Source organism: Ammospiza caudacuta, chromosome 10, assembly GCF_027887145.1.
Source record: "Ammospiza caudacuta isolate bAmmCau1 chromosome 10, bAmmCau1.pri, whole genome shotgun sequence".
NCBI classification, from domain to species: Eukaryota; Metazoa; Chordata; class Aves; order Passeriformes; family Passerellidae; genus Ammospiza; species Ammospiza caudacuta.
This window is the reverse complement of record NC_080602.1, coordinates 27,383,502-27,411,000: the sequence shown is the minus strand read 5'-3', so window position 1 is coordinate 27,411,000 and position 27,499 is coordinate 27,383,502. Positions and strand designations below refer to the sequence as shown.

At 58.0% G+C, this 27,499-nt stretch overlaps 1 protein-coding gene across 2 annotated transcripts; it reads left to right on the top strand.

Annotated features, from left to right (window-relative positions):
• On the top strand, window positions 1-27,499 carry TLE3 (TLE family member 3, transcriptional corepressor). 2 transcript variants are annotated; one of them, XM_058811607.1, is made up of 20 exons: window positions 1-115; window positions 205-305; window positions 399-462; window positions 1,337-1,381; window positions 9,835-9,897; window positions 10,418-10,492; window positions 16,314-16,518; window positions 18,381-18,397; window positions 20,435-20,554; window positions 20,956-21,006; window positions 21,121-21,276; window positions 21,363-21,495; window positions 21,953-22,134; window positions 22,720-22,796; window positions 22,950-23,199; window positions 23,750-23,997; window positions 24,887-25,034; window positions 25,609-25,759; window positions 26,602-26,678; window positions 27,244-27,499. In XM_058811607.1, the coding sequence occupies exons 1-20, from the start codon at window positions 92-94 to the stop codon at window positions 27,349-27,351; spliced, it is 2,295 nt and encodes a 764-aa protein (XP_058667590.1). In that variant the 5' UTR covers window positions 1-91; the 3' UTR covers window positions 27,352-27,499. The 2 variants fall into 2 exon arrangements, with proteins under 2 accessions (XP_058667590.1, XP_058667589.1); XM_058811606.1 differs by having other exon boundaries at window positions 21,953-22,149.

Genomic DNA, 27,499 nt, shown 5'->3' with positions numbered 1-27,499 from the left:
GCCGGCGGGCAGCAGCGGCAGCTCCGCACGTCGCGATCTCCGTAGCGAGGCTCGGCGCGGCTGCTTCCAGTGACCGCGCCCCAGCCCGGCCATGTACCCCCAGGGCCGGCACCCGGTGAGTCCCGGTACCCCCCGCCGCCCCCCGGTGTGCGCCCCCCCCCTCGTGGTAACCCCCCCGGTAACCCCCGCGGCCGCTTCCCGCAGGCTCCGCACCAGCCGGGCCAACCGGGCTTCAAATTCACCGTGGCCGAGTCCTGCGACCGGATCAAGGACGAGTTCCAGTTCCTGCAGGCCCAGTACCACAGGTGAGCCCGGGGGCACCCCCGGCCGCCCCCCCCCCCCCGCCCCGAGCCCCCCGGTTCCGCGGGGTCTCACCGTGCGCTCTCATCCCCCCCCAGCCTCAAAGTGGAGTATGACAAGCTGGCGAACGAGAAGACCGAAATGCAGCGCCATTACGTTATGGTGAGAGACTTTAATCAGATTTCGGATCAGCCTGCAAATGTCATTAGCTGCGAGCCGGCGAACGGGGGGGAGCGGGGGAACCCCCCCCGGCACGGGCACCGCCTGCCCGGGGACCCCCGGGCCGGGGGGGCGGCGGTGCCCGGCGCTCCGAGCCCCCGAGGCTGCGAGCGCCATCCCAAGTTTCCTGTTAACCCCTTTGGAGCGGGGCTGCGGCCGCGGGGGGGCTGCAGCGGTGACCCCGAGCTCGGGGGGGGATCCCCGGTGCTGGTGGGGGTCCCCCCCTTGCTCGCCCCGAGGCCACCCGGGAGCCATGGCAGCTCCTCCCCCGCTCCTGTTCATCCTTCCCGAGGGAAATGGGCACTTTTGTTGCCACAAAACGCTCTGTTTAAAGCTAAATTAGCATGGCGGGCCCCCGGGTGGGCTCCTTGGGGGTTCTGGTGGGTTTGGCCGGGCCCTGCACCCCCTTTCCCGGCCGCTCCCCAGGTCCCTGGGGGGGGAACAAATCACCAAATCACCCCCCCCCCCCGGTGAGAAGCTGGGTTTTTGGCCAGACTCCGGGCTGTACCTGTTCTGCCAGGGCTGAGCAGACGCCTGTCACCCAGCTCTGCGCCTCTTTGTTTTTCTAAGTAGCTTAGGAGGAGAAAACAGGAGTCAAAAGGAGTGTCCCCTCGTTAAGTGCCTGCCAGTTAAACCCATAAACATCTGCTTATTATAAGGTGTAATTTCCTTGGCTACCCGTGCTTTAAGCCCAGTTTTGCCCAGGATGCTTTTTGGTAATGACCTTATGCAAATGCCTTCTGTGAATTGAATTCAAATTCTCCTTGGCTCTGGTGTTTAATTGAATTTATTTCTATTTTTTTCTCTCCTTCCCCAGTACTACGAAATGTCGTACGGTTTGAATATTGAAATGCACAAACAGGTGAGTAATTTCGAGGGGGGAAGTTGTGATTGATTGATTGATCTCCTGTTGCCCTTTTCCTCCACCTGAGGTAAAATCGGCCCTGATTGCACTAAATAGGGAATAAGTGCTGGAGGCAGGGATGTGACTCCAGGTGGGATCCCGCGGCCCGGCTGTTAAATTGGCAGCCGCAGGTTGATGGCGCTCGGTGGGGTTATTTCGTCGATATTGACGAGGAATTTCGGTTTTAGGCAGAGTGTTTGTGCAGGGAGGTGAGAACAGCCTCGCCTCCCGTGCGGGGAGGTCAATACCTGGAATAGCGCGTTCCCAGGGCTCGGAAAACACTGATAGGGGCTGCTGCGCCGGCCTCTGCTCGTGTTGTGGGTACAGCAGGGCTGTTTGTAAGGTCGTCCCCTGCTCCCGGCCCTGCCGGAGCGTGAGACCGAGCCGGGAATTATCTCCAGAGCTCACCGCGTGTTGCTCAATGGCACGGACTTGTCTTTGCATCTGGGAAGTGAAGCAATGTTTGGGGCTGGTTGGGGTTTTGGTTTTGTTGGTTGTTTTTTGTTTTTTTTTTTTACCCCTCCCTTCCAGTCTTCTCTAATGTGTAACTTGCCTGAAGGAAAAAATAGAGAAGGCCCCAGCAGAATGTGGTGTGCTACCTTGATAAGATTATCGGTAAAGAGCCTAAAGGCTGCGCACATGATGGTAAAACTTAAAGGAATAAAGTTATTATTGAGATTAGACCTGATTATTTGTGCTGCTGCTGCTTACTGGTTTTAGAAGGAGTTCTAATTAAGAACTTAGGGCAGATAGAAGTTGACATCAACTTTGCCGCTCGCAAATCAGCCCCATTCAACTCCAAAGTGGTTTGGCTTAATAGCGGCATCGCCCTCCTCCTCCTCGGAGGCTCGCAGGGCGCTGATGAGATGCAAAGCAGCGTCTCTGAATGCGCCTCTCTCTTCCTCCCCTCGCCTTGCTGCACCGTAGTCACGGGGCAGCGAAAATAATTCCTGCTTAGTCTTCAGTTTTATATAAATATCTCCTTCCACGCAGATAATCCCGACTCTGCGCTCGGGGGCCGCTGCCCGGCCCCGGGGTCCTTGTGCAGGGGCTGTGGGACCCCCGAGCTCGGGGGAACTCTGCCAGCTTTGGGCTGGGGTGCTGGGGAACACCCCAGAATTGGGGACTGGGGGCTAGGCCCGGCCTCCTGCCCGGAGGGGACGGCGTTGGTGTGGCCGCAGGGACACGGAGCCCACGGCCACCTCAGCAACACCTGGGGGACTCTGGGGTCACCTGGAGGGACCCCAGCCCAGGCTCCTGGGCCAGAGGGTCTCCTGTGCCCACCCTCCTCCTACCTGGGTGCTGGACGGCTCTGCTTGGTGCTGGGAGATCCTGGAATGATGGCCTGGGACATGCTGGGTTGGTTCCCTCGCTGGGAGATCCTGGAATGATGGCCTGGGATGCTAGGGGAGATGCTGGAATGACTCTCCAAGATACTGGGTTGGTTTCCTCACCAGGAGATGCTGGAATGATGGCGTGAGAGGTGCTGGGTTGGTTCCTTCACTGGGGGATGCTGGAGTTGGTTTCCTCGCCAGGAGATGCTGGGTTGGTTCCTTCACTGGGAGATGCTGGAATGATGCTCTGGGATGCTGTGTTGGTTCCCTCGCTGGGAGGTGCTGCAGTTATGGCCTGGGAGATGCTGGGTTGGTTTCCTCACCAGGAGATGCTGGAATGACACTCTGGGATGCGGTGTTGGTTCCCTCGCTGGCAGATGCCATTCCCAGGACGTTCCCCGGTGTTCTCCCCGGGTGCATCCCGAGGTTTGGCAGCGCTGGGAGGTGCGGGTGGAGCAGCCCCTCCTCCGTGTGCCGCGGGGGTCTCGGGGCTGCCCCGGGAGCCGCAGAACTCCCGGTGCGGCTCGGTCCCCGCCTGTCCCGGTGGTTCCCGGTGCCGGCAGGCCCGGCGCGGTGCCCGCTCTGCCGGGAGCCGTGCGAGCCATTCCCGCAAGCATCCCGTGCCCGCCCGGGCCGTGCTGCCCGGTGCCATCTGCTGCGTGCCCGCTGCCGGGAGCCGGGGGAAGCCGGAGCCGTCTCCCTCTCTAATTGACAGCAAACAAACAAAGCAGCCCGGGCTGCAGGCGCAAATGGGGCGAGGGGGAGCCCGGGCAGGGCTTTCCCCCCTCCGCGGGCCGCAGCATCCCTGGGCAGCATCCCCCCGGCAGGCATCCCGCAAGGCATCCCGCTAATTGCGGCGTGGTCCTGCCGGCATCTGGCTGAGGGTGGCTGGTCCTGAACAAACAAGTTTATCAGCTGACCTGTTTAGCGGTTGACTTGTGTTTATCTGCACACAATCAAGTAGACTGAAGTGCTTGAATTATTCATGCAGTGTCCTGCCCTCCAGACTTGACTGCTTGTGATTACATCTGCTCCAGACAAACATTGATGGATACTTCATCTTTAAGCAAAAGGGGATTGTCTGTCTGTGGGCTTATATAACAGATTATCTCTTCCACGCTGAATATTAAGTGTGTGCATATGTGGCTGCGTGTGGGGTTGGGTGTTTTTTTTTTTTTTTTGGCCTTCCTCCCCCCCCCCCCCCCCCTTCTTCTCGTTTTTGTTTCTCGTTAGGAAAAAAACGGAGTTTCATAAACAACTCCATATGCAAGGAAATATTTAGGAAGTGATTCCCCAGTCGGTTGCAGTGAATTGCTCCTTACATCAGTCTTCCTGCTGAACTCAACTCCTTCCCCGGGCTCAGCTTTCCTAAACCCGGCTCCAATCAGGAGTTTTCTTTTGAAACCCCGACAAAACTTTTTCTTCTTTTTTTTTTTTTTTTTTTTCGGTCGGGTTAATTGATTTTTCCAAAAGAAACTTCCCTTCCCCTGTCGGCCGCGCATTGTTTCTGTGCAGATCCCCGTGGATAATCGCCGAGGGCAATAACCATTCCAAAAGGAAAACTCATTTTGCGTGGGGAAACGGGACACCTCGGAGGACAGAACCTTTGTGCTGCCTTTGATTCCTTGTTATGGCTGAGAACGCTCCACAGAAGCGCTTCTTGTTTCCCTGCCTAATGCTTGGAACGAGCCTGAACCCCCCAACACTTCCAGGGGAGAGAGGCAGCTTTTTGTGTGTGTGCGCGTTTCTAGAATATTCCAGGAACACAATATCCTTTCTGTCGTGCTCGTTAGCAAGGAGTGCCAGGTAATAATTTGCTAAATACTTCAGAAGCCGAGTAATTTGTGAGCTGTGCTCTCAGCACTCCCAAGGCAGAGGGGAATTCTTTCTTCCCTGGTTGAGTTTTGGGGGTTCCTGGGTGAATTCTGGGGGCTCCTGGCTGAGTTTTGGGGGTCTCTGCGAGCTTTACCCCGTGGCTGGCGGTAATTCCCTAATGAGGGGCTGTGTCCTGCCCCTCCACACCCCCGCCCTGAATTTAATTCTCATCAGCCAGGCTCTCCACTTTGCTAATAACGATAGCAGCCACAAATAGCTTTCAACATGCCATTGACAGCCCGCTTGGAGAGAGCACTTGAAATAGTGGTAGACAGCTGAAAGTACCCATAATTGTGCGCCCGAGTGAGAACCACACTGCTCAAGGGCCTGATTTTCATGTGCTTAAAGAGACAATATCCTGGTTTCAACAAATGCTGCTGGTGCTTCACGCCTCGTGTGATTTACTCCTCCTGCTGCCGGGGGAGGAGGCTCTGGGGGGGTCTGCAGGGGGCTGTGGGGTGCAGAGCCTCTGGGGCATCACCGCGGGCTCTTTGTGCTGTGGGGATGGGGAGAAGGCTGGGGCTCTGTGAATGGGAGCTGTGCTCCTGCAGCCCCTGCAGGGGTTTAGGGTGCCCTGTAGGTGGATTTGTTATTTCCCAGGGAATGGTCGCATTCCCAAGGCTGCCAGAGCTCCAGGAGCGTTTGGACAACGCTCTGGGGCACAGGGTGGGATTGGTGGGGTGTCTGTGCAGGGCCTTGGATAATCCTGGTGTTCCCTCCCACCTATGGAGAGTCCTGGATTTGAGGCTGTAAGTATGTTATACATGTTTTGGGGTGTTTTGCAGTGTTCTGTGTTCAGCACCCACCTCTGGAGATTCCAGGATTTGAGGATATAAGTATATTATATAAGTTTTGGGGTGTTCTGTGTTCAGCACCCACCTCTGGAGATTCCAGGATTTGAGGATATAAGTATATTATGTATGTTTTGGGGTGTTGTGCAGTGTTCTGTGTCCGGCACCTTCTCCCCATCCTTCATCCTGCGGCATAAACCCAGCAGCAAGGGCAGGCTGGACTTGGGGCTGACGTGGCCCAAAATCTCCACCTGCCATGGCCTGGTGGGATTCCCTTTCCCACGGAGGATATTTTCCATTTGGGGGAGAGCTTGAGGGCTGTGTGATGTGTGCAGGGGCTTTTGGGGTTGTCTTGTGCAGGATGTTTTGGGGTTGTCCTGTGCAGGTTTTTTTGGGGTGTCCTGTGCAGGGTGTTTTGGGGTTGTCCTGTGCAGGTTTTTTTTTGGTGTGTTCTCTGCTGTTTAGGGTTTTTTTGAGGTGTCCTGTGCAAGGTTTTTTGGGATGCTGAGCCATGCCTGTGGGGCTGGTTCCTGCAGACAGCTCCATCCCCCCAGGAGCAGGGAGCCAGGAGGGATCTGTGTCCTGTCCTGTGCCATGGGGGGGATGCTGGGACCTGTCTAGGGGGGTCACCCCAGGTCTGGCACATCCCTGCAGCTCCCATTTGCCTCCTGGACATCCCAAGCTGAGACAATTTGGCACCAGGAGCGTCCCCAGTGCCCAGAGCCCTGTCTGGGGTGTCCCCCCCACACCCTGGATCCAGCCTGGAGCTCTGCACTCCCAGCTTTTGGGTCAGTTTTGAGGCTGCTCTGCCTCTCCCATGACTGACATCCGGGGGGTTATTTTTAAACTCCCTCTGCCCCATCCAGGTGTAGGGACGGGAGCGCAGGAGCTGCGGGGCCCGGCCAGCCCCAGCTATTTAACACCGAGCTGCCACCTCTCCCAGGCAGTGCCAGCAGCAGCTCCCCGTGTCCCCGAGTGCTTGGGATGCTGCTGGTGGCTCTGGCCCTTTTGAGAGCAGGTGACAGGAGCCTCATTTGGGGCCGAGCGGTGCCGCGTTGATTTATCACCGGTGCAGATGTTTTCTCTGGTTTCGCTGACACCCCACGCCGGGAGGCTCCGGGCAGGGAGCAGGGCACATTCCTGGCAGGGGCACGCAGCGAGGGAGGGGGATCAGCTGCGATTGCAGCTCCTCCCGACTCCTTGCCCTTTTTAACAGCCAGGAGGTGTTTGGGAGCCTCTCCCGTGCCCCCTCCTTGTGTCTGGTCCGCCCTGGTCCAGGGAGGATGCAGGGCAGCGGAAGGGGATGCGGAGCTGGGATTGCCATGGCAACCCGCGGTGGGAATGGAGCTTTCCTTGGCAGGAGCAGCTGAGGTGGGGCTCGGGGCTCTGGGCAAGGTGATGGATGAGCCCTCAGAAGGGGAAGGTGTCGGGCAGGGAGCCCTCCCCTGTTCCCAGTGTTCCAGAGAATCCCCTTCCCTCCCAGTTCAAGTTTTAATGGGGACAACTGGAGTTTAATGTGCCAGGGAATGGGAAGAGGGGAAGTGAGCAAATATTTGAAGACGATTGAATCTCGTGTTCACAGGAAACCTGACGGTTGTAAACATAATATTTTGGACATCCAATATCTCTGTGTCTGATCCCACGTGGGGAAGTCTCTTTCTGTGTGGAACGGAGAGTTTGGCTTCACGTCTCGCTTGGAAATTTTGCATTTAGAGGTGGAAGCATCACGTGTGCTGCTGGTCTGGGGAAAACCCAGCTCCTTCCCTTCCTGCTCCATGGAATCAGCCTGGCTGGACGCTGTGTAGTTCCAGGGTGCAGCTGAGGGAGGCTGGCTGGTGTTGTCCCCTGGAACACGGATCAGATTTGTTCTAGAACCCGGGAGCTGCCAGGGCAGAGCTCCTGGAGCAGCGGCTGCACTCGCTGCATCCCAATCCAAGGGCTGGAGCTGGAGGAATAAATCTTTAATGCAGCTGCAGCTAAATATAATCTGATCAAAGTGCCAGTGCCAAAGAGCCTGGAAGGAGCTTTTCCCGTGGCAGGGCACGGCGGTGGCACCGCGGGGGCTGGTGGCACTCGTGGTGCCAGCCTGGCTGCTCAGCCACGGCGCCAGGGCTGGGCTGGGTTTGGCACTTGGAGCTTGCAGCCCGGGTGTTGTGGGAGTGTTGGGTGCTGCAAATGCTGTGCTGGCCAGAGCCTGGGGATGGGGTCACCATGGCAGTGTCCCTGCAGTGATGGGACACAGGGAGTGGCTTCTCTGTGCCAAGGGCAGGGACAGGCAGGATCCTGGGAAGGAGCCCTTCCCTGGAAGGGGCTGGGACACTGGTGCCTGTGACTGCCCCATTCCTGGAAGAGTCCAAAGGCAGGTCGGAGCAATCTGGGCTCCTAGAAGGTGCAGGGAGTGGAACTGGATGAGCTTTGAAGTCCCATCTGAGCAAACCGTTCCAGGAGACCATGATCCCTGGCTGCCTGCTGGATCCGTGCATCCTCACGCTCGGGGCCATGATGATCCCACTGACTGGTGGCTGTGGCCAGGGTACCTGAGTCCAAGTCGTGGTCACTTCCAGCCGTCCCTGCCTTGGCACGGTGTGCCAGCACGCTCCCTGCCTCTGGAATTGCTAAGAAAAGCATCAGGTGTAACCCAATCACCGGGAGTGCTTCTGGAGAACAGGATGGCCAGGAGTGTTCCTGTGGCTTTGCAGCCCATGGGGAGCTCTCTGGGGACCCCTTGGAGCAGGACACGGGGTCTGTGGGGCTGTTCCCTCTATGGGGGTGACTCCAGGCTGGGGCAGGTCAGGATTTTCCTGGTGTCTCCTTGCTTATGGTGCTGCTGGGAATGTTGATGGTGCTTGTTGTGTTGTTCGTGCGGCAGGAGCAGTGACACCCAGCAAGGACTTGGTGTCCATTGGGATTTCACCCCCAAATTAGGATATTTGGGGATCTTCCTTGGAGTGCTCAAGAGCAGGTGGAGCTGAGTGCTCCTTTGGTTTGGCTGGGCTTAAACTGCAGAGGTTCCGTAGGAGCTGAGCTGCGTGATCCGCAGGGTGGATTTGGGGTGATGCGGGGAGCACGGGGGCTTTGGGAGCAGGGCTGGCTGTCCTGGGAAGGAGCTCCCTGCCAGCAGGAGGCCGGAGCTCTCCCGGTTAATCACTCGTGCTGTTGATAAGGAGCTGCTGGGGCTGGCGGAAGGAATTTCGGGGCGTTTGATTCCCCGCCAGCGCTCGGCCCCGGCCATTGTTGTGGCGCTGCATCCTCGCGGCCGCTCCGCCGTGTTTGACTTGGAGCTGGAGCTGTTTTCACAGCTGCCTCGGCCAGGAGCAGCCTGGGTTAACCCCTGGGAGCCAGGACACGGCCGTCCTGCTGGGAACGTCCCTGGAGAGGGACATGGTCATCCTGCTGGGAACGTCCCTGGGCTGGGACACGGCCATCCCACTGGGAGCATCCCTGGAAGCTCCCACAGAGCTAATTCCTAAGAAAGCATCAGATGCACCCCAATCTCCAGAAGTGTTTCTGGAGAACAGGATGGCCAGGAACGTTCTTGTGGCTTTGCAGCCCATGGGGAGCTCTCTAGGGACCCCTTGGAGCAGAACCCAGAGCTCTGGGGTCTGTGGGGCTGTTCCCTCCGTGCTGGGGCAGATCAGGATTTTCCTGGTGTCTCCATTCCCTGGTGCCACTGGGAATGTTGGTGGTGCTCGTTGTGTTGTTTGTGTAGCAGGAGCAGCATGTCCCAGCCATCCCCAGCAAGGGCTGGGTGTCCTTTGGGGCTTTTCCCCCAGTTTAGCCCCATCAGGGTGCAGCTGGCAGGTGTTGGTGCATCCAGGGCTGTTTCCAGAGCAGGATGTGAGGCTGGCAAAGGGAATGCCACCCATGGGCAGGGAGCAGAGCAGAGCCCCAGCCCTGGTGAGGTCTGAGCTCCCTGCACAGGGCAGGTGGCCTTGCCAAGATGTGTTTTGGGGAAACCAAACCCGCACTACAGCCCTGGGAGATGGAGGGGCCACCAAACCCTGGATTTCCTGGGATGCAGCAGCTGCTCCCAGAGTGAGCCTGGCTGTTTGCTTGGAGCCAGGGCAGGCCAGGCTGGTGTGACACTGCCAGGACACTCATCCCGTGATGGGAAGGGCATGGAGGTGTCCCAGGGAGGCAGGGAAGTGTCCCTGGGCTGGGGAGCTTGAGGGGACAGGGAGGAGATTTTGGAAAGGGACAGGGAGAGGGGACAGAGAGGGGATTTTAGAAAGGGACAGGGAGAGGATCAGTGGCAGGGGACGGAGAGAGGGGATTTTGGGAGGGGACAGAGAGGGGCTTTTTGGGAAGGGACAGGCAGGGGACACAGCTCTGCTGCCAGGAAGCCTCGTGGCACCCGTGGGAGGCTGCTGCCGGATGCTGACTGCTGCTTTTCCTTCTTCCCTTTTTTCAGACAGAAATTGCTAAAAGACTGAACACGATTTTAGCCCAGATCATGCCTTTTCTGTCACAAGAGGTAAGTGAGGACTTTTTCCACACCCTCTTTGAGGGGGTGCAGCTTCTCCCAGGGGTTTTCCCTCCCTCACAGGCAGTGCTGGGTGGGGGTTGGATGTGAGAAATGGGATTTAAATCCTGCCTGAATGCTGGAGAACCTTTGGGATGGGCAGAGCTGGGCCCTGCAGGGGCTCTGCTCTGCCTGGGGGACTGCACTGAGCCCAAAAGGCTGCGAGGGGCTTCTCCTTTTCCCTGAGGAACTGGGAGATGCTCCTGGGCTGCTGCACACAAAATAGGGCAAAAAATCAGGGAAAAATAGGGCAAAAAATCAGGGAAAAATAGGGCAAAAAATCAGGGAAAAATAGGGCAAAAAAATCAGGGAAAAATAGGGCAAAAAATCAGGGAAAAATGGGCAAAAAATTAAGGAAAAACAGGCAAAAAATTAGGGGAAAACAGGAAAAATAGGGCCCAAAAGCAGGTGAACCATGCCTGGAGGTTCCTGCAGCTGGGCTGTGGCTGACCCAGGCCCTGTGTCCCCACAGCACCAACAGCAGGTGGCCCAGGCTGTTGAACGTGCCAAGCAAGTGACAATGACGGAGTTGAATGCTATCATCGGGGTACGTGGACTTCCCAATCTGCCTCTCACCGTGTGTATTCCCCTTTTATTCCTATCATTTACCATATCCAGAGGCAACCCTGCGCTCAGGAGGGCACCCAGGGCGGCTCCCAGACCCCAGCCATCCCAAAACCCCAAAAGTGCCCCAATCCCAGAGCTCCTGGCTGTCCCAAAACCCCAAAAGTGCCCCAATCCCAGAGCTCCTGGCTGTCCCAAAACCCCAAAACTGCCCCAATCCCATAGCTTCTGGCTGTCCCAGAACCCCAAAACTGCCCCAATCTGGCCCCCATCAAGACATCTGCTCCCTGGCAGCTCCAGATTGCAGGGGGATGTTCCTGGGGGGATTTGGGGTGGGAGCCTCCCCAGCCCCTGAGGCCAGGCTTGTCTCTGCAGGGCTGTTGGTGTGCAATGTGCTGTGCCCTCGGCAGAGTTGTTGTTCCATGCATTGACCCTTTCCCCGCACAGATTGAGGGGTTCTGATTGAAAATTAACAATTCTGATCGTTTCTGTACCTGCTGTCACTGCCATGGTCCTGCAGCAAACCCCGGGACATCGAATTCCCCATCCACGTCCTGGGCAGGTGGCTCCAGAGCTCATCTGGCTTTGTTTCCCAGAAAATACTGATTTATAATTATTTGTATTTTTTGATAACGATTTACACTTTGTAGGCTTCAAGGATCTTTGTAATTCTCTGTGTCTAACTTGCTCTTCCATCCATTTTCCTGTGTTGTATGGGTGTCACCCACTGTGGAATCGTGCCCTGGGCTCCTGCAGATTTTGGGAATGAGGAAGCAGCTGGATCCCTCATGGTGGGGCTGGTGCCACTTGGGAAGTGCCCCGGGAGTGGCAGCTGAGTTTTGGGGTGACACTGCACCCTCGTGCTGCTGCTCACCCATTCAGGGTGGGCTGGGGATGGAGAGGAGCTGCTGCAAGTGGCAGATACTGGAATTCAGTTAAGGTGGATGAGGAGCCCGTGACCCCCCATTCCCTGGATAATTGCTTGCCTGGGTCACAGCGAGGCCCTGCTGTCATTAACAGCCAGCCCAGCCCTGTAATCACCTCCCTGACGAGGAATCACTGGCATCTCCCCTGGGCTGGCCCAGCAGGGAGGGACATGCTGCTGCTCACCGGTCCCACGGCCTCCCATGGCTTGGCCAGAGATGGGGAGTGGGTTTGGGTGCTGGGTCTGTGCTCCTGCACCTGCTGCAGGGCAGAAAACCCAGAGGATTTTGCCTTTTTCCCTCCCCTCTGTGCATGGAGTGGTTTGTTACTGTAGGGTTGCTGCAGGCAGGAGGGGATGGTGATTCCATAGTTTGAGGGGATGGTGTTTCCTTGGCCTCCCGTGGTTTTTGGAGATGGTTCCAGGCTCCTCCTGGAGCATGGGGCTGATTTGGGTGGCAGCTCCAGCCCAAATCCCCAAAATGCAGAGGATTTGGTGTTTTGCCCTGCCCTCAGCAGGTTGTTTTTGTAGGGCTGCCCACATGGACACATCCCTGGCTCGGATTGCTCAGCACTGGGGTGTCCTGGTGTCCCTGGGTGTCCCCACTGTCCCCAGCCTGCCCCAACACCCCAGTGCAGATGCTACAGCACCCAAACTCCCCCCCAAACGGTGCAAAGCTCCTTTTTTGCCCCTTTTGAGGTCAAGATCTGTTAATTTTATGCATCTGGGCCATTGTCTCTCAGCTCCTGCGCTCGAGGCTGGGCTGAAATGGAGCCTTGATTTGGTTGTAGCCCTGGAAATGATTAAACTCCGTCACTAAATTTAACGCCGGCGCTGAACTGAAGTGCTGAACCATTAAATCGGGAACAAAGGCATGGAGCGTGATGGACATAATCCAATTAAAGCCACTCCACCAGCAGACACTCCCTGCCAGCCTTCCTCCCAAATTTGGAGCCTCTTCCCATGTCCCCATCTCTGTGTGACACCGCTGAGGAGCTCCGAGGGCGCTGCCCCGGGCTGGGTGTGCAGGGATCGATATCTGGGATTGCTATCCCTCCCCAGCCCCTGTTTCCTGGGACTCTGGGGACATCACTCCCTGCCGGGGTCCTGCCAGCACAGGAGGAGCCCAAACTGCTGCTGGAATTCAGCTGGAGCCCCAGGGCAGCACCCTGAGGGATCTGATTGTGGATGGGCTCAGTCACTCCATGGTCCTGGAATGCTGCTCCAAACCTTGTCCTTGTGTGCCACTTGTCCAGCAGGACCTCATCCCTGGGCAGGGGGGTTTGGGGTTCCCAAAGAGCCTCCCCATCCCTGGAATGCTGCTCCAAACCTTTGTCCTTGTGTGTCCAGCAGGACCTCAGTGCCTGGGCAGGGGGATTTGGGGTTCCCAAAGAGCCTCCACATCCCTGGAATGCTGCAGGAAGCCCTCACCCCGTGGTGCTGTTGGAACCCAGCATTTCCAGGGATGGGATAAGGGATGGGAAGGGAGGGATGGGCCCTTTCCAGCAGGGGACACTGGGGACAGGCAGGAGCTCTGTGCCACCGGTGCCAGGTGGGCTGTGTGCCCCCTCTGGGAGCCTCCAGGACGTGGTTCCAGAGGGATGTGCAGGAAGGATGGTGCACTGGGAACCTGGAATTCTGCAGCACCACCCTAGGATGAACCCCAGGCTGCTTGGCTCCTCACCCTGCTCTCCTTGCCATGGAATGACCTGCCTGGGACACGGATGGAGCTCTGCAGCCCTGCTTTGGGACCTTGGCTACCCCAGGACACGGGGATGAGGCTTCAGGACATCCCACAGGGATTCTGCTCTCGCTGCCAGAGGGGAGGAAACCAAACCCACCTGGAGATGTTGCTGTGGGCCACCAGGGATGCTGTGTCCAGCGAGGGGCTGTTCCTCACCGAGCCCGTGGATGGATTTACCTGTGAAGAAATCCCAGTTTGTTCTTCTCTGCTGGAGCAGCTCCAGATGCTGATTCTTCTCTGCACGGTGCTGCTGCCTCGCTCCTGGTGGGGCTGTGCTGTGCCCTGGGCTGCTCCAGGGCTGGAATTGCCATCCACACCCTGGGAATTGGAGTGCTGCTGTTCCACAAGGCCACGTCCCTTTTTTTGGGTGGAAAGCTGCTGGGATGAGTTACAGCCTGCAGATGTTTGTGGAAGCTGGAGATGGCTGAGGATAAACCAGTGGATCTTGGTGTGTTCCAGGGATGGGATATGGAAATACCAATGGAGAGCTCCCAGGAGAGCAATGTGGGAATGTTGGAGGTGCTGGAAAACCACCCGGGGCCGTTCTCTGGGATGCTGCTCTGCTACAATGGCCCTGCCTCTCCCTCAGATGGGTGGAAATGCTGTGAAATGGGGATTGGGAAGAGCCCCAGGGATCTGTTCCGTTTGTTTTGGTGCCAGAGGATTGATCCTGGCACTGAGGGACCGACCTTGTGCCCCTCATCCCCAGCTGTGCTCCGTGTTTGGGGACACTGTGGAATGTCCATCCTGAGGATGCTTCCCATCCTGCTGGCAGAACCAGTCCTGCTTTGGAAGGCTCAGGGATTTATGGATTTCTGCAGCAGAGGCCAATGGCCTTCTCCGTGTGGCTCCTGCTGCAGCTGGGATATCAGAGCTGCTTCCATGGATCTGCTGTGCCTGGGGCTGCCCTCAGCTCCCACCTGGAATCTTCTTCTGCATGGGGATTTCCCTCTCCATCCCAAAGCAGCTCTGGAAGGGGTGGGTGACCCAGCCAGGGCCTGCTCCATCTGCTGTGTCCATGGGGTGGGACAGGACATCACCTTCTGCTGCCCAGAATGGGTCCTTGCATCGGGAACGGGTCAGGGCTGTTCCCCCAAAACCTGGACTTGATGTGGGGATACTTATCATGGAATCATGGAGTGGTTTGGGGTTAAAGCCCCCCCAGTGCCACCCGTGCCCTGGCAGGGACACCTCCCACTGTCCCAGATACTCCAAGCCCTTTCCAACGTGGCCTGGGGCACTGCCAGGGGTCCAGGGGCACCTGGGTGCACCTTCTGCAGCTCTGGGCAAGATGTGCTGGAAATTTCTGTGATGGAATTGGTGGGAACACGGATGGAGCCCTCCATCCCTGGGTGTGCTGCTTTGGGGTGTTTTGGGCTGCATCCCTGGGGGTGTTGTTTTGGGGATCCCTCCATCCCCAGGGGTGGTTTTGGTGTTCCTGGGGTGTCCATTGGGCTGGCCCTTGTGCCAGCAGGTCCTGCTGTCCATCCCTGCCTCTCAGAGTGCCCTGGGACAAATCCTGATCCAGGCTGGTTGTGGGCACCTGGGGGGCTCTGCTGCAGCCCGGGTGTCCCCTCATTCCAGGTGTCCCCTCACTCTGGGTGTCCCCAGCCCGTGGTTCCCATTGTGCTCAGATGCCCAAATGCGATTTCCCTGGGATGCTGCAGGAGGGGCTGTGGGTGCAGGCAGGAGGGTCCCAGGCAGGAGCAGCAGCTCCAGGACCCTCCTGGCTGCACCAGGGCGGGCCTGGGGCCTCTCTGAAGTGGCTCCTTGGATCCCAGCTGGTTTTCTTCCAGGACTGTGTGTGAAGCAGGGAGTGTGTCTGGTTTTCCCTTCTCTCCCCAGAGCTGCAGTTCAGCTTTTCCCAGCTCAGCTGCAGCAGGCAGTGGATCTCCATGGCTGGGGGAGTGCTGGGATGGACGGGATTCACTCCCAAAAACCCCTGGGAGCAGCTGGGAGCCCTGAGCCATCCTGGCTGGGCTGCAGCTCCAGGGAATGTGGGGGGTTATATCCAACCCCACTGTGGGAATGGGGGATCCCTGCAGGATTTCTGGTTTCAGAAGGGGCTGGGAGCAGCAGGGTCCTGGGATGGGACCAAGCCATTGTGTGGAGTTTTCCTCCCCCCATGAAGCACCTGGAAGCTGCTCCTGACCAAATGGGCAGAACTTCCCTGTGCTGAGCTGCCTGGGAGGCTCCTGGCTGCTGGAATTTCCTCCCTCTGACTGGTTTAGCTGCTGCCCTCCAGCCATGGTGTATTTCTGTCTCCTGGGTGGGATTCCGGGGGGGGTTTCTATCCTTTTTACTGCTGGAAAAGCCAAACTAACCATGTCCTTGGGGATGAGCATTCCGGGAACGCAGGATTGTCCTGGGAAGAGGGCTGTGTGTGCTCTGCCACCAGCTGTGCTCTGCCACGGGCTGTGCTGTGTCCTGGGGACATCCCTGGGCGGCTCTGCCCTCCTGCTAACCACATGGATCATCCCTGGGCACCTGTGCCTCCTGCTAAGGCCTGGGGACACCCCTGGGCACCTCTGTGCCCCTGGTAAGGCCTGGGTACATCCCTGGGCCCCTGTGCACTCCTGGTAAGGCCTGGGTACATCCCTGGGCACCTCTGTCCCCCTGGTAAGGCCTGGGTACATCCCTGGGCACCTGTGCCCTCCTGGTAAGGCCTTGGTACATCCCTGGGCACCTCTGTCCCCCTGGTAAGGCCTGGGTACATCCCTGGGCCCCTGTGCACTCCTGGTAAGGCCTGGGTACATCCCTGGGCACCTCTGTCCCCCTGGTAAGGCCTGGGTACATCCCTGGGCCCCTGTGCACTCCTGGTAAGGCCTGGGTACATCCCTGGGCTCCTCTGTGCCCCTGGTAAGGCCTGGGTACATCCCTGGGCCCCTGTGCACTCCTGGTAAGGCCTGGGTACATCCCTGGGCTCCTCTGTGCCCCTGGTAAGGCCTGGGTACATCCCTGGGCACCTGTGCCTCCTGCTAAGGCCTGGGTACATCCCTGGGCCCCTGTGCCCTCCTGCTAACGGGGCTTCTCCTTCCAGGCATCCGGCGGGGCGGCTCCCGGTGCGTCCCATCCCGGAGCATCCCTTCCATCCCCCCCGTCCCGTTCCCCCCCAGCTCACTGGCGCTTTCGTTGCAGCAGCAGCAGCTCCAGGCCCAGCACCTGTCCCACGCTGCCCACGGCCCCCCGGTGCAGCTGCCGCCGCACCCGTCGGGGCTGCAGCCGCCCGGCATCCCGCCCGTCACCGGCACCAGCTCGGGGCTGCTGGCCCTCGGCGCCCTGGGCAGCCAGGCACACCTGGCCGTCAAGGACGAGAAGAACCACCACGACCTGGACCACAGAGGTGAGGAGGGGGGCTGCTGTTCCTGCAGTCACAGCCGTGGGGTGGGGGGGTTGGAAGGGAGGGCAAGGTTAAACGTGACACCGGGGGGGCTCCGAGCTGGGTTGAGGCAAAGGGAAAATTTTCCAGAGTAGAAATCCGTTTTGATTTAGGTGAAATGTGCGTCTTTGAGTCTGTACTTAAAGAACATAGCTATGTAGCCTGAGTGCAAGGCCTAGGCTCAGGAATACTGATTCAGTGAAGGACAGAGATGGAGGAGGGGGAGACAGAGGGACCGCTGTGAGAGCAGGCCAGCCTGACCTAGGAATTCTTTCTGATAAAGAACTAGCAGCAAATGTCATGCAAAATTCATAAAAATGAATATGTATGACCCCATCGTGAAATTGCATGTATATGTATTTGAGAGGGGGATAAAAAGGGACCTGAAGTTCCCAGGGTACACAAGTCATTTTAGGGGAATGATTCCCACATGTCTCCAGCACTGTAATAAACATACCAGCTTTACAACTTTCACAAAGTTGTGATTTTGGTTATCTCCACAAAACAGGGTTTGGACTCTCAGGGATCCAGCTCCTCTGGGCACCCTGTGCCAGGGTCTCACCACCCTCACAAGGGACAATTAATTCCCAATATCCCACCCAAATCTCCACTTCTCCACTATGAAGCCATTCCTGGTCTCCTGTCCCTTGTCCCAATCCCTCTAGGATAGTTAGTAAGAAGAGAACTAGTAGAGTTAGGAGTGAAACTGCTGGTGTTGTGGAGAATAGGGCTGTAGAGATGAGTTGGATGAGAAGGTGGCCCTGCTGTGAGGTTGGCTTGTCCCAGTCCCTCTCCAGCTCTCCTGGAGCCCCTTCAGGCCCTGCAAGGGGCTCTGAGCTCTCCATGGAGCCTTCTCTTCTCCAGGTGAACATTCCCAGCTCTCCTAGCCCTTGGAGTAGCTCTGTGACCTCCTCAGGAGTTGCTCCAGTTCCCTCAGATGTTGGGGGATCACCTTGGTTGTGTTGTGACTCATTTCCCACCACCCCATCCCTTGGGTCAGCTGCCTTCAGATCATGGGATTGCCCTCTTAGGGATGCAGAATTCCCTAAAATGATGCTCGGCCTTTGGTGGGGCCCAGCTGCAATTCCTGTGCTGTGCCTTAATGGGAAAGCAGCCTTCACCGTCCTCCTCTTCCTCCTCCTCTCCCTCACGGTGAGGGATCCAGCTCTGTGCAGCAGGAACTTGGTGCTTTTTCCCATTATTTGGGATCTGAGCATTTGTTAGCAGATAGAAGGATCTGTGGATCCAGCTGCAAACCAGGATTGTCCTGGCAGATCCCCCTGCCCACCAGCACAGGAGGGTTTGGGATATTTCCACTCTCCCATTGGCAGGGCAGGTTCCCACAGCCCCTCTGAGCTGTTGGGCTCTGCTGGGGGATTTGGGGTGAAAAAAGAGCAGTGAGACAGAACTGTGGGTAGCAGTGCTCCTGCTCCATTCCTTCTCCTGCACGGATTCAGATTGCAGAGATCCCAGGGGAAATGGGCAGTCTGGGTACAGAGGAAGGGCTGAACCACCTCCTGGCTGTGGAGCTGTGACTCCAGGGACAGACACCTGGGGCTGCTGCCTTTCCCTGTGCATCCAGGGCATTTCCAGCTGTGTTTGGCCAGATAAATCACATGGACAAAAAGGGCAGGAATTGGCTGGGAGAGATGGATGGAGGGTGATTCTAAAGCTGGAGAGAGCCCAGACAGGGCTGGAGTTTAAGGGTTTAAGAGCACGAGGAGGTTCTGGGTTTATTTTTCTGGTTTAAGGCTTATCCTAACTTGCTTTATTTTCCTGTCTCTGTTTTGGCTGTGCCCTCCCCTGTGCCCTGGCATCTCCTGAAGAGCGAGACTCAAGTGCAGTAAGTGCCATTCCTTCCTTTTGCTCCCACTTTCTGCTGGCTGAGTTTTATTTATCCCTTAAAAACCCACCTGGTCGCTGGGAGCTGCAGGGCTGCCTTTGGCACAGGTCTTACTAAATAATAAACCAGGCAATAAAATCCCTCATCCTGCCTGGAAGAGCTGTGCTGGGGTGAGAGGAATCACCTTCTCTGTGGTGGCGGTTTGGAAATATGATTTAAATCCCTTTGCTTGTGGCAAAGAACATCAGGAAATCCCATCATTTAGGCTGAGTGAGCGTGGTCAGACCAGATCCCCTGGGTGGTCAGGGGAGCTGCTTCATTCCTGATCATTCCCCCATACTCTGGGATGGGGTTGGTTATTTCTCCAAAGTATGCAGGACTTGGAAGCTCAAGCAGCTCCCAACCAGGGAAATCCCTGGATTTTGGAGCCACCTCGGAGGCTGCCCTTGGGATGGATTCCCTGGGAGCAGGGAGTGCTGCTCTTGGGATGGAGAGGATGTGGAGGGAGGCAGGAGCGAGGTGGAAGCTGCCTTGCTCCTGGAATGGGGCTGAGCCAGCACCTCCCAGCCCAGTGTCAGGGAAAATGGGACATCAGGAGGAATTCCTCCATGGAAAGGGCTGTGAAACATGGGAAGGGGCAGCACAGGGAGGCTCTGCAGGTGTCCAAGCAGGGCCTGGACGTGTCCCTGAGCTCTCTGTGGTGCTGATGAGGTGGGGCCGGGTCCAGGTGGGGCTGGGCCACGCCGGAGCTCGTTCCCCAGCGCAGCATTCCGTGTGAAAAGCTGCCAGGACACAAAGGGCGGCTGAGCTGCGGCTTGGCAGCGATTTCCTGCCAGCCCCGAGCCCACAAACGGCCCTTTGGAGAGCGGGGAAGGGAAGTGCTCTGCAAGGGGGGAGGCAGAGGGGAATTGGGCATCATTAACCCGCTCCTGGGGCGGGCAGGGGGCCGTCGGAGCCGGGCAGCTTCCCAATCCATAAACGGCGAGCCGGGGTATTCCCCGTGGAGGTTTAATGTGTGCGATAATCAGCGTTAGTCATTCATATTTTCCCCAGCCTTTGCCTGTGCAATAAAAAATATTTAGTTCCTTGGCGGCGGGCCAGGAGCGGGGCTGAATGGATCGATGCCTCTAAATGCCTGACATGATTCTCTGGGAGCTGCGAGGGTTTTCAGCATGACTGCCTGGGAAGAAAGAGCTCCGTGTTATCCAAAGCTGCTTAGTGGGGACCGAGGAGAAACATGAACTGCTTTGGTTCTCCCTTTCAGCAGGGGAAGAAAGGCGGGCACGGCTCGGGAGCGGCGGGGCTGGCAGGCTGGGGGAGCAGGGAATGTGCAGGGATGGAGCAGGGAATGTGCAGGGATGGAGCAGGGATGGATCCTGCTGATGCCAGGGACTGGGGAGAGGGAATGTGCAGGATCGGGGCCAGGCATCCTCCTTGTTGTACTGCTGTGTTTTCCTTCATTGTTCCCTGGGAATGCTGGCATCTCCCAGGCTTTGCTGCTTGGAGCAAGGGCAGAATTCCCCCTGTGCCATGGTGCTCCTGGTCACGTGGGTTTTCCAGGACGTTTTGTGGATGTCCTGTGGCTCCAGGGCTGGGATGCAGCCATTCCTTTGCTCCTCCTGGCTGAGGCTCCCAGCTCTGCCAGAGGGAGAACTCCTGGGCTCTGGAGCTTTCCTGGGAATGCCAGCATGTCCTGGGCTTTGCTGCTTGAGGCAAGGACAGAATTCCCAGTGAGCAGAGCTGTGCTATGGGCACTGGGCTCTGCCATTCCTGGCCATGTGGCTTTTCCCAGATGCTTCTATAAACAACCTTCTCCTGCATTTTCCTGCTATTGCAGCAAAGGAGCTCAGGTGTCCCTGGGCATCCTCACAGCATTCCCAGTGCTCCCAGCAAGGCTGATGTTGAGCTGTCCCCTGTGGATCTGGATCCTGTGGCATGGGGGGACCAGGGGGTCTCATCCCTGCTGGGACAGGGCTGTGCTGCTGGTGGAGCCTCATTTCCTTCTGTTCCCCTTCAAAGCTTCTCCCATCCCCACAGAATAATTCCGTGTCCCCCTCGGAGAGCCTGCGGGCCAGCGAGAAGCACCGGAGCTCCACAGACTACAGCATCGACTCCAAGAAGAGGAAAGCGGAGGAGAAGGACAGCATGAGCCGATATGTGAGTGACAGGGACAGCTCTGAGGCCACGGGGACACCTGGGGCAGCACCTGGGGGCAGAAAGCGGGATTGGGGTGGTGCTTTCCTGCTGTGGTGTGGGTCAGCTGGGGCAGAGAACCGTGGCATCATTCAGGCTGTAAAAGGCCTTGGAGACCATGGCGTCCTACTGCCCCCCAGCATTGTCAAGGCCATCATAATCCACGTCCCCAAGTGCCACATCCACTCCCCTGGCTGACTGCACCCTGCCCGGGGCAGCCCCTTCCAACACCTGACCACCTTTTCCACAGAAGAATTTCCCCTGATCTCCAGCCCAAGTGTCCTGCTGCTGTTGGGGGTGGTTTGGCTCCTCAGGGGAGTAGTTTTTGGAGCTCTCTGCGGGGTGTGACACGCTTTGTGTTCCAGGACAGCGATGGTGACAAGAGCGATGACCTGGTGGTCGATGTCTCCAATGAGGTGAGCTCTGGGTTTGGGATGTGGGAGGTGAGCGGCCTCAAGGGGAAGCCAGGAGGGAAGGAGGGAGCCCTTCCTTCCCCCTGTGGCAATTCCAAGGCTTTTCCCCCCTCCCAGGACCCTGCCACCCCCCGGGTGAGCCCGGCCCATTCGCCCCCGGAGAACGGCCTGGACAAAGCGCGCGGGCTGAAGAAGGGCGACGCTCCCAACAGCCCGGCCTCGGTGGCCTCCTCCAGCAGCACTCCCTCCTCCAAGACCAAGGACCTGGGCCACGTACGTCCCCTCTGGGGTGCCTGGGGCAGGCTGTGGCTCCCAGCAGCTGGAGCTCACCCCTCCTTATCCATCCCTTCTCCCCGCAGAACGACAAATCCTCCACGCCCGGCCTCAAGTCCAACACTCCGACGCCCAGGAACGACGCTCCCACCCCGGGTACCAGCAGCACCCCGGGGCTGCGGCCCATGCCCGGCAAACCCAGCGGCATGGACCCCCTGGGTGGGTACCAGTGTCACTGCAGTGTCACCAGTGTCCCCAGCACAGCTTGGGCTCGTCCCTGTCCACAGGGAGCAGCAGCTCTGGGGGGGATTGCATTTATGGGGAGTCAGGTTTATGGGGGACCTAATCCAATGGGGTGGGGAGGGAGGTCTGGTCATGGAGTGAGCAGTGTTGGGATGAGGGAACACAGCCTCAAGCTGTGCTAGAGGAAGTTCAGGTTGGACGTCAGGAGGAATTTCTTTGAGAAAGAGGTGGTAGAGAGCCCATCCCTGGAGGTGTCAAGGGAATCCTGGGATGTGGCACTCAGTGCTCTGGGATGGGAGGAAGGTGGTGTTGGGCCAGGGATTGGACTCCGTGGCATTGGGTTTTTCTGTGGCTGTGCTCTGTTCCCTGCCCATGTGTCCCCAGCCATGCCCTGCCCCTGTCCCCAGCCCTGACCGTGTCCCCGCTCTCACAGCCTCGGCCCTGCGGACGCCCATCTCCATCGCGGGCTCGTACGCGGCGCCCTTTGCCATGATGGGGCACCACGAGATGAACGGGTCCCTGACGAGCCCCGGCGCCTACGCGGGGCTGCACAACCTGCCCCCACAGATGAGCGCGGCCGCCGCCGCCGCCGCTGCCTACGGCCGGTCGCCAATGGTGAGCTTTGGAGCTGTACGTAGCACTTTTAGCTCCTTTCTCACTGGGGGGAGGCCTGGGGGGGCTCCTGGGGCTGGGAGGCTGGGGCTGCTCCTCAGAGCCAGCTGTGCTTTGGATTGAGGGGGTGGGGATGGAGATGCTTCTTCATGGGGTGATGTGCATGTGCCACTGGGTTGGGGTTTCTCCTTCCCCTTCCTTGGACCCTTATCCCATTCCTCAACGCCCTTCCCATTCCTCTCACTAAACTCCTCTTTTAAGGCAGAACAAGGAGTCAAACATTGCCATTAAAGCAGAGACTGGGGTCTCTGCCATTAAAGCAGTGATTGGGGTTTCTACCCTCAGGGTGCCAGGCACAAGGTGGTTGATCCCATCCCTGGTGGCTTGGGAACGACACAGGGAGGAGGGAGCGTGTGTCACCTGGTTCTTGCAGACCCCTTTGGCTGGTTCCCCTTCCTGCCAGGGGGAAATGCCAGTTAGCTTTGAGCAGCAGGGGAAGAGCAGGAGCTGCCCAGTGTCCCCAGGGGTCATGGATGGGAAGCCGTGTGGCATTCCCAGCCTCACCCGTGTCCGTGCATCTCTTGGCAGGTCGGGTTTGACCCTCACCCACCCATGCGAGCCCCGGGCCTGCCCTCCAGCCTGGCGTCCATCCCCGGAGGGAAACCGTAAGTCCCGCTTGGATTTTTGTGGGATCGGAGGGGACGAGCGGCCGGGAGGGAGACGAGGGCGGCCTTCACCCAGGGGTGGCACTGCGAGCACGGTGCGACAGCCCCCAGAAGCCCCATCCCTGGCGCTGAGCCCCTTTCCCACCCCGGCAGGGCGTACTCGTTCCACGTGAGCGCGGACGGGCAGATGCAGCCGGTGCCGTTCCCGCACGATGCGCTGGCGGGGCCGGGCATCCCGCGGCACGCGCGGCAGATCAACACGCTGAGCCACGGCGAGGTGGTGTGCGCCGTCACCATCAGCAACCCCACCCGCCACGTCTACACTGGCGGCAAGGGCTGCGTCAAGATCTGGGACATCAGCCAGCCCGGCAGCAAGAGCCCCATCTCACAGCTGGACTGCCTGGTGAGGGCTGCAGCCCCTGTCACCGCTGTGTACCCTGCCCCCACTCACCTCTGATGCTGTTAATCATCTTTGCCCCATTAACACCAACATCTCTTCCCCACATTGCCATCTATGTTTCCTTTTTACCCCCACTGCCCTCCCTTTCTTTTTCCCCACTTAACATCCTGTTGCTCTTTCCCATTGCCAACTCCTTGTCTTCTGTTATTGTCTTATTCCTCTTCTCGTTATCTCTCTTTCTACCTTTAAATTTCGCTTTTCCTCTTTCCCCATCATCGTCCCTTTTCCTCTTTCCCCATCAACATCCCTGCTCTTCTGCCCATCAATGTCCCTTTTTCTCTCTCCACATCAGCATCCCTTTTATTCTTTCCCCATCAAACGTCCCTTTTCCTCAAATGTGCCTTTTCCTCTTTCCTCATCAACGTCCCTTTTCCTGATTCCCCTGTCAACGTCCCTGTTCCTCTTTTCCCACCGCCTTGCGCTCCCTTTCCTCTTCCCTCTCCACGCCCCTTTTCCTCTTCCTTTTGTCCCTGACGGTCCCTTGTGTCCCCAGAACAGGGATAACTACATCCGCTCCTGCAAGCTGCTGCCGGACGGCCGCACGCTGATCGTGGGGGGCGAGGCCAGCACGCTGACCATCTGGGACCTGGCGTCGCCCACGCCGCGCATCAAGGCCGAGCTGACGTCCTCGGCGCCCGCCTGCTACGCGCTGGCCATCAGCCCCGACGCCAAGGTGTGCTTCTCGTGCTGCAGCGACGGCAACATCGCCGTCTGGGACCTGCACAACCAGACCCTCGTCAGGTGAGCCCCGACGGGTCCTGCTGCTCGGGGTCCGGGTGTAGGATGGGGTGGGAAGGACCTTAAAGGTTGTTTTTTATCCCGTCACGCTCCTTTTTGTCTTCTGTCGGTGTTCCTGTTCCCTTTCCTCTTTCCCTACAATGTTCCTTTTCTTCTGTTTTTGCCAGTGTTCCTTTACCCCTTCCTCCACAACGTCCCTTTTCCTCTTCCTGCCATCAATGTCTCTTTCCCTCTTCTTTTTCTCAACATCTCTTTTCCTTTTGTCAGTTTTCCGTTTGTCAGTGTCCCTTTTCCTCTTCCGTCAACATCCCTTTTCCCTTTGTCAGTGTCCCACTTCCTTTTCTTTTGTCAACATTCCTTTTCCTCTTCCTTCCATCAGTGTCTCTTTCCTGCTTCTTTCTGTCAATGTCCCTTTTCCTATTTTGTCAACATCCCTTTTCCTCTACCTTCCATCAGTGTCTCTTTTCCTCTTTCCCCACCCCATTGCCATCTCTTTCCTCTTCTTTCTGTCACGGTCCTTTTTCCTCTTCCCCCCCATCAATGTCCCTTTCCTCTTTTTCTTGGGCAAAACCACCTTCCAGTATCCCAGGTTGCTCCAAGCCCCGTCCAACCTGGCCTTAAACTTCCAGGGACAGGGAGTCCCCCACCCTCTCAGGGCAGAAGCCAGGAACACCCTCTGGTGATGCTGCACCATCTCCTGCTGCTCATCCCTAAACCAGCCCAGTCCTTGGCCAGGCTGGTGCTCCTCAGCTCACGATGTTCCTGGATGGATTTTCAGAAATACTTGTTGTGGACGAGCCACATAAACATCATCTGAGCACCTTAAATGCAGCTCTGTGCCCTTTCTAGCACCGCCCTTGCAGAATTCCATGATTTTTTTTCTGCTCCCAAGGCAATTCCAAGGGCACACGGACGGGGCCAGCTGCATAGACATCTCCCACGATGGTACGAAGCTGTGGACAGGGGGCCTGGACAACACGGTGCGCTCCTGGGACCTGCGGGAAGGGCGGCAGCTGCAGCAGCACGACTTCACCTCCCAGGTGGGCAGGGGAAGGGGACACAGGGGGCAAGGATCCATCCCCATGGGAAACAGAGGGTCCTGGAAGGGCCTTTTCCTGCTGGGAAAACAGCCCTGGGAGCTCCAAGCGTGGCTGTTCCCACTGGTTTCGGGGTGGCCCGGGAATGCTGGGGCTGCCTGGATCTTGCGCCAGCTCCTCTTTTCCATCCTTGCAGGATGAGGCTGCTGTTGAGGAAGCAGCTGTTTTCATGGGATACCTGTGGGTGTAACAGGGTTCTCTGGGTGCCCTTGGGTGGGATGAGAGCAGGGATCAGAGATCAGGATCCTGCCTCCTCCAAGCAGAGCCTGATCCAGAGGGGCGGAGCTGGAACGTGGTGTCCCATTGGCAAGGGCAGCAGTATCCATGGGGATGGAGCCATCCCAGCCCAGGGATCTGCCTCTCCCCGCCTGCTCCATCCATCTGGGGCTGGCCAGCAGCTCCAGCAGATCCCAGAATGATTGGGCTGGGAGAGGCACCTTGAGGATCTCTCATCCCACCCTTCTGTAGGGGGCCAGGAATTGCCACTGATCTCCCCATATCCCACTTCCACCCGCAGATCTTCTCCCTGGGATACTGCCCGACGGGCGAGTGGCTGGCGGTGGGCATGGAGAGCAGCAACGTGGAGGTGCTGCACCACACCAAGCCTGACAAGTACCAGCTGCACCTGCACGAGAGCTGCGTGCTCTCCCTCAAATTCGCCTACTGCGGTGAGCAGCAGGGCAGGGACGGGCACCCTGCACTCCTGGGCTGGGCTGGGCTGGGATGGGTTGGGAGAGACCTTAAAGCTCATCCCTGGGGCACCTCCCACCTGACCCCACCCCACGACATCCTCATGGATGGCGATCGTGGAATCATGGAATGTTTGTGGTTGGAAGGAACCTTAAACTGGGATACCTCTCGCCATCCCACGGTGCTCCAAGCCCCATCCAGCCTGGCCATGGACACTTCCAGGGATGGGAGACACGGATGGCCATGAACTGCAGGAAGGGACCATGCTCAATGCAGCTAGAGGGGCTGAGCATGGATGTTTCCAGCAGGATCCATCCCATGGATGCTGCACTTGGGGTTTATTCCCATAAACCCATCCCAGTTGCGGTGGGGGTTATTCCTATAAACCCATCCTGGTTTTGGCAGGGCTTATTCCCTGGGTTATTCCCATAAACCCATCCTGGCTGTGGTGGGGGTTATTCCTGTAAACTCATCTTAGTTTTGGCAGGGTCTATTCTCATAAACCCATCCTGGTTTTGGCAGGGTTATTCCCATGATCCCATCCTGGTTTTGGCAGGGTTTATTCCAATAAACCCATCCTGGTTTTGGCAGGGTTATTCCCATAAACCCATCCTGGTTTTGGCTGCAGCCAGCCATGGAGCACCACTGGAGGTGGGAAGCAGCACTTGGATTGTCCCAGCAGAGTAGGGCTGGGCAGGGAACCTCCAGGTTTTCCTATTTCTCCCAAATCTCTGGGCTCAGACAGACTTGAGGGGACAGGGCAGGGTTGGGGAGGTGGCACCAGCAGGGTTCAGCTGCTGATCCCAAATTCCCAACGCAGGGAAGTGGTTTGTGAGCACTGGGAAGGACAACCTGCTCAACGCCTGGAGGACGCCCTACGGAGCCAGCATCTTCCAGGTGGGAGAGCCTGGGAAGGGCACGGGGTGGGGGCTGCTCCCGGGTTCCCATTCCTGGAGAGGGAATGGGGATCCTTTGGGATGGCCAGATTGGTGTCAGGGTGCAGGATAATGGTGCTGACACCAGCATGGATGCTGCTGGGAGCATGGAGCATCCATCCCACCTCCTGGGTTCTCTGTCTGTCCCACCCTGCTGGGTTCTCTCTCTGTCCCACCCTGCTGGGTTCTCTCTCTGTCCCACCCTGCTGGGTTCTCTCTCTGTCCCACCCTGCTGGGTTCTCTCTCTGTCCCACCCTGCTGGGTTCTCTCTCTGTCCCACCCTGCTGGGTTCTCTCTCTGTCCCACCCTGCTGGGTTCTGTCTGTCCCACCCTGATGGGTTCTCTCTGTCCCCAACCCTGCTGGGTTTTCTCTCCTACCCTGTTGGGTTTTCTGTCTCCCATCCTGCTGGGTTTTCTCTCTCTCACCCTCCTGGGTTTTCTCTCTCTATCCCACCTTGCTGGATTCTCTGTTCCACCCTGCTGGGTTCTGTCTCCCACCCTGATGGTTTCTCTCCTGCTTTTCCCAGTCCAAGGAATCCTCGTCCGTGCTGAGCTGTGACATCTCAGCGGATGACAAGTACATCGTCACGGGCTCTGGGGACAAGAAGGCCACGGTCTACGAGGTCATCTACTGATGCTGGGACGTGCAGCCCTCGGAACGCTCCAGGAACGCCCAGGGGAGGCCCCGGGCCGGCCCAGCTGCGCCTGGCACCCGCCACACTCGGATTTATTTGGAGATCTGCAACAACTCTGGCACACATGGAAGCCCTAAACGGATTTTTA